General features: G+C 37.1%; 1 protein-coding gene across 2 annotated transcripts in view; it reads right to left on the reverse strand.

The window, feature by feature from the left end:
- Positions 1-14,359, reverse strand: part of LOC107204764 (guanine nucleotide-binding protein G(i) subunit alpha-1) — a 32,319-nt gene extending 17,960 nt beyond the window's left edge. For both annotated transcript variants that reach the window (XM_015628447.1, XM_015628446.1), the window contains exon 1: positions 14,020-14,359. In XM_015628447.1, coding sequence (XP_015483933.1) covers positions 14,020-14,137 — 118 coding nt within the window. In that variant the 5' untranslated portion in view covers positions 14,138-14,359. The remainder of the gene's footprint in view (positions 1-14,019) is intronic.
- Between the last annotated feature and the right edge of the window lie 6 nt (positions 14,360-14,365).

The raw sequence follows: 14,365 nt of genomic DNA on the forward strand, positions 1-14,365 counted from the left end.
AGCACATCTAACTTAAATAGCAAAATTTCACATTTTCCCCAGAGATTCCACTATAATCTAAAGGGTCTTCTGCATCAAAGTTTAATACTCAGGTTCTACCTTCAGATGTCATTATTTCCCAGCTAGTATTGTACTATCCATAGCAGTCATTTACCTGGATCCAGCATGAATTCTGACTGCACTCCGTGACTCCAGAGCCAGCACACAAATCCAGGCCTGTGACTAACCCTACTGCACCACGGTGAAGCTGACGCTCAGCTAAATAAGAGGGACTAAGTCCACATTATGATATTTCTTTCAAAGACAGCTCTCTGCTTTGGAAATAGAAAAAAAATCAAAGCATCTCGTTCAAAAAAATCCCCCAAACAATCAAAAAAACACTTAGCAGATCAGTCTTAATGCATCTTCCCACTGAAGGAACCAAGTAATAAGCCAAGCAGTGTTCAAATAAATTAAAAAAACAGCTAAAGAAATATTTGATTCTCCAAGCTGTGTTTGGTCAATAGCAGAAAAAAAATAAATAAATAAATAAAAAGACTGGCTTGGACGCAATCTTTATTTTATCACAGGGTGATAAAATCATTTAGGTTATTTTCCAATCTAAATGATTTTATCGCCCTATCACTACTAGTAAATTGTAGCAAACACCATCTTAGATTGAATATTCTTTTCCAATTAAGCAAATCCCTGTTTAAAATTAATTGAAACATTTAATAATTTGATTAAAATTAACAGGTAAGCAAAAATGCTACTTTAAAATACTAGAATGTCTCACGATTTAGTATCCCACACACTGCCTACATAGCAAGGATTCCAGAACTACTAATTTCTGGAACAAATGTTTTATGCATCCAAGCACCAAAAACACTGCTTGGAAAGGCTGAGATCTTAACAGTAACATTTCTAACTTCCAACATATTTGCTAATTGTTTACTGAAGAAACCAATTAAATACCAAAATAAAAAGCAAGGCAAATTTCAAGTTCACAGTACCCCTCTTTGGACAAAATTAACTGTCAAGTATAACTATTTCTAATAGAATAAATATACTTCTTGTAATACGAACATGGAAAAAAAACACAGACTAAATTAAAATAACTTAAGCATTAGATAAAATCTGAAGAGAAAAAATTTAGTTGGCATTGAATTAGCACCAAATAAGTCAGACTAAGGAACAGAATCCACAAAAAAGTAGAACAGCCTTGTATGTTGCCAGTAGAGAGTTCATGTATGGGCAAGAGTAATTAATTTAAAACTTTCAACAGATATTTGCCAGTTTTTCAGCCTGTAGAATAGGACACTGAGACCAGATTAATTTAAGCATAAAGACAAATGTGAAATTTAAAATAAAATACATGGGCTTGTAGAGTTTCGGGTTGAGGTATTGTCAAGTTCTCTCCCCACAACTTTCCTATCCAATTCTGTCAGACACTTGAATTTCACAGTAGAAAGCACAAGCTGGATGGTGCCTGCTTCTCAGCTGCCGAGAGAGGTGCTGGTCACGGCACAAGCTAAATACTCAGTGATTTCTACTCTTTCTGCTAAGGGGTTAGTAATCTCTTACAAAAACACATGGCTTTGTATCGTGGAAGCATAATCTCTTAAATTTATCACCTTATGACACATTATCAGACAAGCAATTAAAATTAGAATGCAAGCTGCTAATCAGTGTTACTACACTCCAAATACATCAATGCTGGTACAAGAAACCCACAGTGGAAACTTTGCTACAACACACTCCAGACAGGTTGAAAACAAAATGAAACCTTCTCTGAAACCCACACTGCTCTATCTGCCTGAATTTTCTTATTTCATCCACTCCCCTTTTTGAAGTCATCCAACAGTAGCAGTTACCTACATCATCTGGTATTATTCCTATTCTGGGGTAGCTGCTGGCCCTGACAGTTTATGTCCCTTTTCCCCTTCCCAACTGTTGTCATACAGTAAACCAAAGGTAGATAGCACTCACTGCTTCTAAGGTGGCAATAATCTTGGCATTTCCACAGCTACCGGAATTTGAATGTGCCAGGAATGTTTCAACAAATTAAGAATCTGTATGACTAGTATCTGGCAGAAAATTAGCCATGTAGTAATAGTGCAAATCCCAAGTTACATCACTGATTCGAACCAGAGAAGTGACAGACTCTAAAATTATGGCACTGATTCAGATAAAAGACCTGAAATAATTCTCAAGTTTTCAGTAGCTGCATGCTTAGTCCTACAGAAGTAGTATCATTTACACCCATACACCACTGCCACTATTGTAAATTCCCTAACAAATCAAAAATTAATTACAACTAATTATTTCTTTCCCAGGTCTTCAGTATTGCTATTAGTAGATGTTTGAAATCAACTGTGTACAATAAAATAGTTTATCTATTATATATAAATCCTCATTTAAAAAAACTGTTAAGATAAAATGTCACCTCGAGAAGCAATCAAGTGTAAACTCATGGTAGCATCCTGTATGTTTATTCAGGTCTAGATGTCTAATAGACCGCTCTGAGTTTCTTAAGTACCTAGGCTGTAACTAGAGCAGCGATTAAGCACATAAGCAAATGATAATTAGTTTAGTACTGAAACAATAAGGAGAAAATATGAGTTTATATTCAATATAACCTCTGCAACCCAATGAATCCTAAAAATAAATTTACAGTGAAACAAAGAGCACAGACTCCATTTTGCAAACCTTAAGGTAACTTTTTTCACATCTTTATCTTTAGAAGTATGAATTGACTTTTCAGTTACTAATCTTCAATTAGTGCTTCATATCTTTTTACGATATAGGTGTTATGAAATGTTATTTTTCCTTAGAATTCAATCATATGATAAGCAGATACTTCAGCAGAAATTATGTGCAATTTTATAAACCACACAAAATTAAACACAAGCAGCTTTTGAATACAAATTCTACCTAGCTTTTCAAAAACATTTCTGTATTCCTTGGCTGTTTTAAATTACTAGCTCCTGCTACTGCTACATAGTAGGAACCCTTCTATCATTATGTGCATCGCTTATAGCATAACTGTACTGGGGAGTTATCTCATTCTAAAGGAGAGCACCAGTACAATACCAAGTGTCTAATTCAGAAACTTTTTAAGACATTCAAAAGGAAATGTGGTGCCTTGGAATTGAAGCTACTTTAAAAAGACATCCAGAATGTACAATAGACCTCTTAAACACCAGTATCACTGCCTGAGACAAGGACAGTGCCATTGTCATTTTCCCCTTCAATTCAGACAGAGGTGTAGCTTCCTTCCTGTGAAGTGTCAAACCCAGCAGGACCATGACAAGCCAAGAGCCAAAGGTTTGAAAATAAACCTCTCACTTATGCCAGAAATTAAATACAGGTGTGAATGCACCTTTGGAAATGAAAACCACTTGGTAATCATGCTTGCTACCTGACAACTACATGGCACACCACCAGCACCTGAACATTTGTGGCTTCAGGTTTATCTAAGATGTCAATACTGACACCAGCTCAATCAGATGAGCAGTTGGCTACTTAAATGTATTAAAAGCCAGCACCCACACTACTATCATCCAATATACTTGGGAACCTCTTCAAAATTCAAAGCCCAAAAACTTGCTAGTATTTTGAATGGAACTTCAATACAGCAAATAATTGTCTCCTCTAGAAAACTGAAGAAAGATTTTAATTTGCTACTTAAAATTCAAGTGGCTTTCTTCTTCTGTACAAAGAAGTGTGCTCAGAAACAATCACTGCATAATTTAAAATCATGGTATGACAGAATATGATTAAAGTCCTTCTTGAATATTGTATGTGAGCCCAATCTAGAAGATAAATGCTGACTGCTCCAACAGAAAGAACCAAGTCCTTTACTCTTTCAATGTCTATCAAGAGAGTTACCATCAGTTTTTGCCAAGAGTACAGCATGCCTCATACAGACCTTCAAATACATATCTAATACACCCTCCAAAAATCTAGAGTGCCTTGACATTGCTGTCCATAGTGTGATTAGCCTTCATGGCCTTTTACAGTGCACCATGCTATAAATACGGTGAGCAAAGATAGCAGGTTCAGAGATACTAGAGCAAACTTACTAAGCAGGCTATCAAAAATGCTTTATAAAAAATTCCCCTCTGCAGCAAAGGCATACTTTATGGAGGTTGTTCTGGTAGAGAGATACAACAAAACATCTTGGAATAACAACATATTTTCATTGCAGGCCCCACTTCCAATTCAGAACAACACTACTGTTGCTCTATCTACAATTTTGACAGAACCTACCATCCCAGCTACCTCATTATAACAATGTAACTGTGCAGAGTTGGGACAATCAGAAAGCAGTGAGTGCATTTCTATCAAAGCAGGAAAAAGATCTCACACGTATCTCTACTGATTTTATTCAAAGCTCTACTTGTTACGTAACACATTGGTTGCAAACGTGATAAATGGGTACTGTCAAAGTTTATACCAGGGAAAATGCAATTACACTAAAAGCTGTCCCATTATTGTAGAAACAAAGCAATAAACTTCAGTGCATGTAAATTTTCAGTATTCATCCCCACCTAACTTAAAAGAGTTTCTCATCCTGTACCTCAATGACTAAGATCTACAAAAATAAAGAGAATAAGCATATTGATAGCTGACCTAAATTCACTTCAATGTCTCCAAGATAACTTGAATGGACTCAAAGTGACAGAGATTAAAATGTTAAGGATCCTAGACATCAGTGAATGATTTCTTTCAAATACAAGTATTTTCTTAAGACCTATTTGTATTTCAAGCAAGAAAGAAAATTAATGAGCATAGTCAACCTTCTTTCTGTTACATGCACGTACATTTTGCACACAAAATTACCCTCAAGTAGGGTGAACAGTACTTAATATATATATATATTTTTTTTGGATTTTGATGCTGTTTAAATAGAATTTGTATTTAACCAGTCTCATATTAAACAGACAGCTTTGAAGTATATAAAAATGTCAGCCACCTCCAAGACAGTTGCACCCAATAATCCCAGAAGCAAGGAGTAAGACAGACACCTACCTAAATAGCAGCCAACATGTTAGGCTTCAAACAAGTATGTACTCAAAAGCTGATGTAACCTAACCCCAAACACTTCTATGTCCCAGAGCAGCAGACAGAGAAAATAACATAAATAGACCCTCATCAAGCAATTAGATGACAGCGTTTGCTAGCTAACACTGCAGCCCTAAAGCATATTAGAAGGGATCCATGTCAATGATGTGAGAGCTTTATGCTTAAGTATTTATATGCTTTAGAATGTAAATAAAGGTTTTGTCAAGAGTTTACCAGATTTATTAAGGATCTGCATACAGCTGAGAAATCCATTTTCAAAATACTTCAAGAAATATTCAATGCATCAAGAATACAGACAGCACTTCAGTGAGACTTCGCAACTTATTTTCAGTCCACCACTGTATAAAACATTATTGGTAGACATGAAGTCAAAAATATTCAAAATAACATTTCTTTAAATAAAATCTATAAATAATCAAAACAATTGTCTGGTTTACTCTCAATTTGTTTATTGCAAGACCCGCATCTCCAGTAATAGAAACTTTTAAAATTGCATTCCAACACTTCATTCACACTGTATTCTATTTTAATATTACTACAACTTTACTGTTGCCTCCATTCTCTACTGTTTGGACACGGGGCTGGCACTACTTCTCGCCCACTTGCATTCTTTACCAAGAACTGCTAGGTAGGAGAGGATTCTTCCTAGCCAAGCCTACAACCTACTAAACACAAGAGTATGAAGAAGCACAGATGTGATACTCCCTGGACTTGGAATGAAAAGAAACTCCTACCTCTAACTTGCAATCAGCACATTCCTTAAGGTAGGCTGTCTCTACCTCCTGTTGTAGCAAATAAGTCTTAAAAAAGTGGGGTTTGAATAGTTTAATGTGTCTACCAAGTGGACCTTGCAGGTGAACACAATTTCACATAATTCCTAATTCATTTCTACTGTGAACTGTACACAGAAGTAGAGAAATTGAAAGCCTCCTACTCTGCACCCATTTTCCCCTCCTGCTACTCGGTATTTCCAGTACTCCATCTGCATCCAGCACATATCTCTGTTCCTCATCATGCTTTGAGTCAGGTCCTCATCAGACCATTATGAAATATCAGTTCAACTGATCACTCTAGCAGCAAACGAAGTCCAATCAGGACAGCCAGTTTGACTATTCAACCAGCAAAGAACTGAACAACGCATTTAAAAGTGACAGGGAGAGAGCAAAGCTTTTCAAGCCAGATGCTGCAAGAGCACTTTCCTTTTTAGCAAGGCAGAGCTTCTAGAATAGCTCTGCTGCTTGTAAGATAACATCCACTGCTTATTTCCAGCATTCCAATACAGATTTAGAAAGTAGACAAGACTCTCTCAAGTTTTACTGGAAACCATTAAAAACACCCAGAGATTCAGAATATCCTTACAACTGTGATTGACAAAAACTTGAAGTATGATTCAAATACCTACAACAGCTTCACCCAGGTAAAAAACCCAAAGTCGTATGCAAAAAATTATTTGATCAACTTTGCAAAAGGAAGATGCAATTACAGGTAGCCATTTGATTGCAACAGTATTTTCAATTCAAGAAACAGGTCATATAAAATTCTAGAATATTAATTATAAACCCGCTTCACATTTTCAACAGGAATTTTCATTACAGAACATTGATTACTTCTATAAAAACAATCTGCTTAGAGCAATGATTGTAAAGACCTCCCATCCATTATGGTTGCCTAGATACAGTTATATTTCATTAAAGATTTAATCAGGTACCTTTGCTAAGTATATTACTCACTACAAAAGCAGCACTACATTTCTATTAGAATATTTGAAAAAGTAATGAAGTCTGGTCTATTTCATAAGTTGAAGCACAGCATATTTGAATGGTGCTGATTCCTTTAAATAAGTTGCTTCACAAAAAGAATTTTCTAATTTCAGTATCAATTTTATATAGGTACATACAATATTGAAATTTACAAGTATTGGTAAATATAAATACAAAGTACCCATATAAACATATAAGTCAACACAGCAACTTGATTATCAAGTTGATACCAAATCATACCAGAGGTGCTCTTGTTTAAAGCTTCAATGACCCTTCAATTACCAAGGCCAGAAAACTAATCTACTTGCTTTTAACATGTTTAAAAAAGCTCTTATTTAAAGAACTGGTTCTTAACTGCTTTTTGTCAATTAGCCCCCATCAGAGATACTGAAAGAATTATACCAAAAGTAACTTTTAAAAAATAACACAGAAATATGTTTCAAAGGAAGAGGTAGTCAGCAATTGAACCAAAATGAAACAAAGTCAAAATCTAACTTCAACAGGTAACACACTTCGAAATCAAGGATTGGTGCAATGGGAATCTGTGACTCTAAGCGATACTTAGGCCTATAAATTTTAAGCTATGGATAACTCCAGAGACCTTGAAGTTGGCTCCACAGCTTTGCAAACTCTAAGGGAAACCTGTGATGATGGGAAGCATCTTCCAAGTCTTCAACTCTAATATTCCTTATACCTGTACTGTAAAAGACTATGAGAAGTCACAAATAAGGGTAATTAGTCTACAAAAATCACTCCTTTACTTCCCATCTTTACTAAGAAGTCTTATTTTGTCTTGTCTACTCCTACTTAATGGTCAAGGAGAACAAATGTTTAGTATTAAGAGGAGTTCAAATCTCTTACTGAAGAAGCATACAGTCCCGGTACACAAAAGTGGCTCAGCAAAACCAGTTTATTTTTATCCTAATAGTCTAATTTCAAAATCTTAGTTGTCCTTCCACTCAGAAATGTCAATTAGTTAAACCACCTAAAAAATTTGACTTCTGAGAGTGAAAAGTTCTGATATTTCCAACTACTCTATATACCTTACCAACTTCAATACTTTGTGGATAGAAAATCTCTCACGTAAAACCAACCAAGTTCCATTTATAGAATAATTGTGCAATTTACACAAAGCATGAGGTAACAGCAGAGCACTGAGTAAACAAGAGGAATAAATAGAACAGCAAACCTAGGTAAAAGCTAGACAGTAAGTAAGATTCAGAATACAAAGTTTTTATTAATACAGGTTCTCCTATACATGTCTGGGGAAAAAACCTCAAACTTTTAATAGCTAATTTTCTAGTCAGTTAAGATCTTTACTACAGTGTTTCCATGGCAAAAAAACCTCACCCTCACACTTAACAGAACATCTTAAATACCTCTTTTCTACATCCAGTTTTGCTGTACCACAACATTTGCCAGATAGCATGTTACAGGAAATACAGCAGACATCCATCAGCTAGACAGAAAAACTGACTTCAGAATTTTATGCCCTCTGAGCCAGACTCATGGCTTGGTTTCAAATTATTTAGCCAGACTTTAGGATGTGCTGGCTACTCAATTATTCCTCCTCAGAGGACCAAAACAACTAAAGGGTAAAACGTAGCACCAAAAGAACAACCCACTTTGGCAATATAAGTATATAAATCACTACAGCCTAACTGCAGCACAAAGCCCCAAGTTCAAGTTGTGCCAACACAACTATGCAGGGAGCTGTACTGTAAAGTCTAGTTCTAATGCCAGTTAAAAATAACTTCACAAAAGGAGGCTAGCTGAAACACACAACCACTTCAGAAATATAATCCACAGGACAGAATAAACTGTCATCTCTGACAATGATGATACAACAAACTGTGCTGTCAAAAAACAGTAGGAAGGTACTAATTACAATATAGGGTATTACAAAATTTATGTGTGGTCTTGAGGTACCACTGCTGCTGGGAGTGGACAGTTGACCAAAAAGTATCTTATTAGAGCCTCCAGTTCAGAAGGGGGGGGAAAAAAAAAAAAAAGAAGCAGCAGCTTTATATATGTTTTTGAATGACAAGTTGAAGAAAAATCATTTCTCAAGCTTAAAATGTTTTCTGACTCTTAAAACATTAAAAAAAATCCTTAATACAACACAACTAACTTTTATGTATCTATAATTAGACTTTTTAATCAAGATTTTATAAAAGCAAAGTCACTGATACTAGTATCACAAGATGGCACAATGCAGCTTCTCTTTAACCCTTTCTAAAACAATATGTACTTAAGCAAATTTTGTCTTAAGAATGTTAAAGGACTAAAGTCATTATATAATCATAATAGTGATTTTATAAAGTGACTTCCAAAAAGAAGAAATAGAAGGCAACAGAAGACCTGAAATCTCTAAAGATAATTTGCATTAAAGTCTATACACACATTGAAGACCAATATTATGATGTTGCAAACTTTTACACCAATATTCAAATAGATGGAGACAAGTATAAAAGAACTTACACTGCAATTGTACAAACACAACCACAACTAAATGGGTGTGCTTTCTGCACATCCCTGAGCCTCCTTTCACAAATGCAAGGGGGATTATTGCACTATGAAAATCTAGTCACTCAACATAAATAACATCCCGAATGGTAGAGTCCAGCTGTACCACACTAAAATGCAAGAGAGCTCCTCGTTCAGAACTCCTGCTAAATCTAAGGAGACAGGCAGGAATGGGGAGGTGGGGGTGTTCACAATAACATGAACAAGATCAACAAGCAAAAAACCAAACCCTAACATTCAACACTTCTTTTAGGTATCACAAATCAGTTTTTAAATAAGAGGTTAACTTCGTAAGCATCTGCAGATAGTTGTCTCTGAAGGCATGACAGGAAATAGTTTGTTAGAAATGTTTTAGACTAGGCTGGTATATTTCATGAAGATAAGGTCAACATCTTCAAAATGTGCAATACTCGTTTGCGAGAAAAAGGCTTTTTTGAAAGCTCCTGAAGTTCAGACTTCTAAAGTCTCGCCTGTAAGTCTGGAGAAAAAGAATATTCTGGAGGAAAGGCAAGAGAAGTAATGGTACAAACAGCATAAATCTACTTTTTCTGTCCAATGTGCAACAGGGTCTGGGAGAAGCTAGGTACTTCTGCCAAGGACCGTGAAGATCATGCTGCTGAGAAGATGAGTATGCAGCAGGAGTCAGTTTGGCTGAGCAGACAGAAAGATGCAGGTCTGGAACAAAAGGAAAGCAAATGGAAAAAGATGCCTGAGATGTGAAGAATTAAAAAAACAATTAAATTGAATTGTTCTAGTTACCATCTTAAGCAACAGGAAGCTGAAATGGAAAAGATTAAATGCAGCACTGCCTAAAGTTAAATGTCACTTATCTTTAAGAACATGACATGCAGACATTCCAGTATGAATCACAAGGTTCTATTCAGGAACAGAATAGTGGCTCTGCTAGTCATGAAGATGAAGGTATCCACTGAACTTAAATCTACAACTGTGATTACCCAGAAAGGGCACAAACAATGACAGCTGTCAAACACATGGCCTGCAACTTCCGGGATCCCAGGACCCACTCCTAAAGAATGTTTAAGACATATCTATTGCCTTTTTCATCCAAGATATAAAGAATCTTAACACCAAATTTGCTATGTTAGGTGAAGGATGTGATAATTCAAAAGACAAAGTGCTAATCCTGTAAACTCATGGTGCCAATTTGAATGCATTCATAAAATCTAATGAGTTTAACCTCATACCAGGAGGCATTCTACCAAATTGGGTACTGCCTGTTCTCCCACTATTGGCACAAATTCAGTCCTATGTGCTCTAGCTAATTCAACAGAAATGTGCTTGCAGATGCACATCTGACCAGGATCACGTGTCTATTAAATTCAACCCACAGACCCGTCACTCAGAATCACCACCTCCCAGCATGAGTAGAATTACATTCATCCTGCAAGCATCACTAGAATTTTTATTTGTTGAATATTAAAAGTTAGGATGAGGAACAATGGAAGAAAAAGCCAACTTGAATCTACTATTTTCTCTGCCTGCAAGCCAGCCAAAATATAAACTGCTGTTCCAAAATCTTACACTGAGTATATGAGTTTATCTGTTCAAAAAAACAATAGAAAACACAAGAAAAGAAAATATTACTTCAATTAGAACACAAGTTTAGGAACTGTCAAGTTCCTAAATAAACAAATAAACTTCTTAACAAAAAGTATGCATTTTGTATGTTGAACTTTTGGTGATGGCCAATATACTATATTGCACTTATAATTTTTGTTGAGTTCTCATGAAACTTAAGTATTTCTTTCTTATACATTGATTGAAAATAGTGCTAAAGTAAATAAACTTGTTTACTTAATGGTTTTAAAAGAAAATCATCAAATCCCATGTATAAACAAGCATTTTCCATCTGGCTTACCAACTACAAGCACAAATTCAGCTTACTTCTAAGAACGATAGTTCTCAGAAATTTTCCAGGAAAGGCTCTCATGCTGTTGGGATAGCACATTGAAGTGCATAAATAAAGATAATGTGTAGAATCCAATATTTTTTATTCCCAATACCTGCATTCCAAATTTTATGAAGTGATGAACCAATTTACAGATATGACAAAAGAACTTAGATAATCCAATTCAATAGTACTTTCTACAGATTAAATATATCTGCTTATTCCTAGAGAAAGGACAACAAAAAATAAAACTAGCATGGATCAGTGATATTGTTCACAGTGATGGTGCAGGTACAGCAATGTCACATCTCTCTCAATTAAATCCCTGCAATTTCCTGGTTTTTTAAAAAAAAACAAAACTAGAAAAGCATATAATAGAAGAAATTTAATTTCCAGTCTAGAAATAGACTGATTTTATGAAAACATCTTCACTCAATTGAGCATTCTAGCTCAAACTTCAGTAGGATTCTGTAATCACCATGCAAAAATAAAATTTTTATATATGCTGGAATAAATCCTATTTATTGGATCAATAATAATAATGATATGTGTACTGCTACATGACCTTTTCCTACATAAACAAGGTGTTTCAGATGCCACTCACACATTGCATTTTCCTGGCAGCAGACCACAATTTGTACTTTTCCTTTTATTCCAGTATCTTTTTAGCAGAACAAACCCATAAATAGATGTAGGAGTACAACCGAGTAGATGATAAACTATGACATGTGGGCGGAACAAGCAATTGGGAAAGTGAGTGGTGAGAAGAAAGTGACTCTAGTGGAAATAACTTTAAATAGTTTTGCCATCAGATAAAGAATTCACATCACATTCAAGACATCTGACAGACTTGCAAGGAAGAGGAAGGGAAAAACTTTCATTCCAAAACATGTGAAATACATACATACATACATCTGTGGGTATACGCACAAAACGTCATCCAGAGTTCCCCTAAACATTTAGGTAATCATTATTTAAACCATCATCTCAGCACTGGTCCCAGGAGAAGCCAGGCTGCCAGCCTTCCCACCTCCTCTTAGTAGGGGAGAGGGAAATGCTAACCCAAGTGAGCTGCTGCTCAGAACACCGTGAGAGCCCACGTGTACTGGACCATTTGCTCCATATTCTTAGATCTCATGACAGCCCAGCAGAAAGGCTTTCCAGTGTTAGAAACAGAGAATTTATGAAATTTAAGCTCATAACATGGGAATTAGTATGTAAGGGCATTAAAATAGTGACAAAATCCATTCTTAAGTTCAAAGCATCTTTAAACAGACGTCACCTATATCCAAGAATCATGATGAAAAATTACAGGCACTACAAATTCCATACAGAATAGCAAAACACTGAGAATTAATTTCAAATGCTTTGCCATACGACACGAATTGTTACCTTGCCACTTTTTAAAACTGTAGTAATATCAGCAGTATTGCTATTAACACAGGAAAACCTTTCTGTACAACAAACTGAGGATTCCAAAGGTGTTCAGGACTAGGCACAGTACCAGCCCAAAACCTAACAGATTTAGGTTTCCACTAATAGGCTTCCACTTCCTGGAAAACAATTAAAGCTTTTGTTTCTGGCTTATCTCACAAGTTAAATTTTAAATCTAGAAAACCATTTTAGGATCTTTGTTTTTCCCATTCTAGGTTTGCTTCATTTCTTCATCTGCAATAGAAGTTTCTCAGTCTTTTGTCCCCTTCTGGAGCCATCTTAGAATTTAGCAACAGAAAGGTATTTAAGAAGTCTACTACGTTTGTAGTGAATAGAGCACTGCAGGAGAGCAAAATCAGTGTCGAGGGGAGTGAGAAATTGTGCATCATTTAAAAAATTCACCAAAACGTCACCTCTGAGAGGGAAGCTCCAATTCAACAGCTATTTTAACTTGCTCTTAGAAGGATGCAGTCTGGTTTAGCTATACAGAATATACTGCAAAACTTCCTACGTTAATTCAATGCAGTCTTGCAGCATTCAGCTGTCCTCAGTCTACAGTAGTTTTAGTCCTATACAAATGTATTCTAACTAAAATGCTCACTTTCTTTTTCGTATAATTTTTAAAATAACCTTATCTTTACACACAAGGATATCTTAAAATATACAAAAAGTCAAGCTTCAAGTACTTTGAGCAAAACTGAAGAACACACGATGGTACACTGTAAGTTGTTATATTACACACATAGTAGCTCCATCAAGGTGGTATTTCTTGGTTGTAAGATCTCAGAAACATATGCAAGTTCCACAACATTTAAAAAAAAAAAAAAAGAAAGAAAAAACAAATACACCAAAAAGTTAAATGTTGCTTTGCCTTTTGTTCTATTGACACTTTTCTATACTTTACTCTCACAGCAACAGTTAAGGAGTTATTCGGGTCTACAAGAAAAAAATTAAGAATAAATATCCCCCAACGTAACGTATTTCCTTCCTTTCAACAGAGGAGCAGAGAATCCAGGTTAAAAGTTTCAGGCGTTATCCCCTTCCTATGAAGTCAGGGCCCGGACAGCCCACGCCGTGCCGCTTCCCCGGGCCGCTGCCTCCAATCCCTCAAGCAGCCGAGGCGCCCACCTGCTCCAGGAAGCCGCTGTGCCTTCCGCAACCCCAAAACTTCTGAGGGGCCCCGAGCACGTACCCCGGGGTCCGAGGGCAGCACCGCCCCTCTCTCAGCCCGGCGGGTTCCTAGAAAAGTATACCCCTCGGCAGGCGAGAGAACATCGCGGGGCGGCTGCCTCAAAAGGAGCCTTCACTCAGGGCATCCCTTACCTAAGAGAAGCAGCTTGACCTCCCTGGCTGCCTTCTCGCCGTCCTCCCGCAGGTTTCTGTCGATCATCTTGCTCCTCTCCACCGCCGCCTTGTCCTCGGCGCTCAGCGTGCAGCCCATCTTGGGAAGGGGCTGTTTGGCTCCGCCGGGAGAAGTGAAGCACGGAGCGGCGGGGTTCGGCGCCGGGAGAGGCGGGGAGGCGCTGAGGAGGGAGGGAGAGCGAGCGCTCCCCGCTCGCTCTCTCCGTCCCCCGCTCCCTCACCTGGGGCGCAGCGGCGTCGCGGGTACCGCACGCCGGGTTCGCCTCGGGGCCAAGACGGGAGGCAGCGAGCGGGGAGAGGCGCGGGG

The sequence above is a fragment of the Parus major genome, chromosome 1A (genome assembly GCF_001522545.3).
Source record: "Parus major isolate Abel chromosome 1A, Parus_major1.1, whole genome shotgun sequence".
NCBI classification, from domain to species: Eukaryota; Metazoa; Chordata; class Aves; order Passeriformes; family Paridae; genus Parus; species Parus major.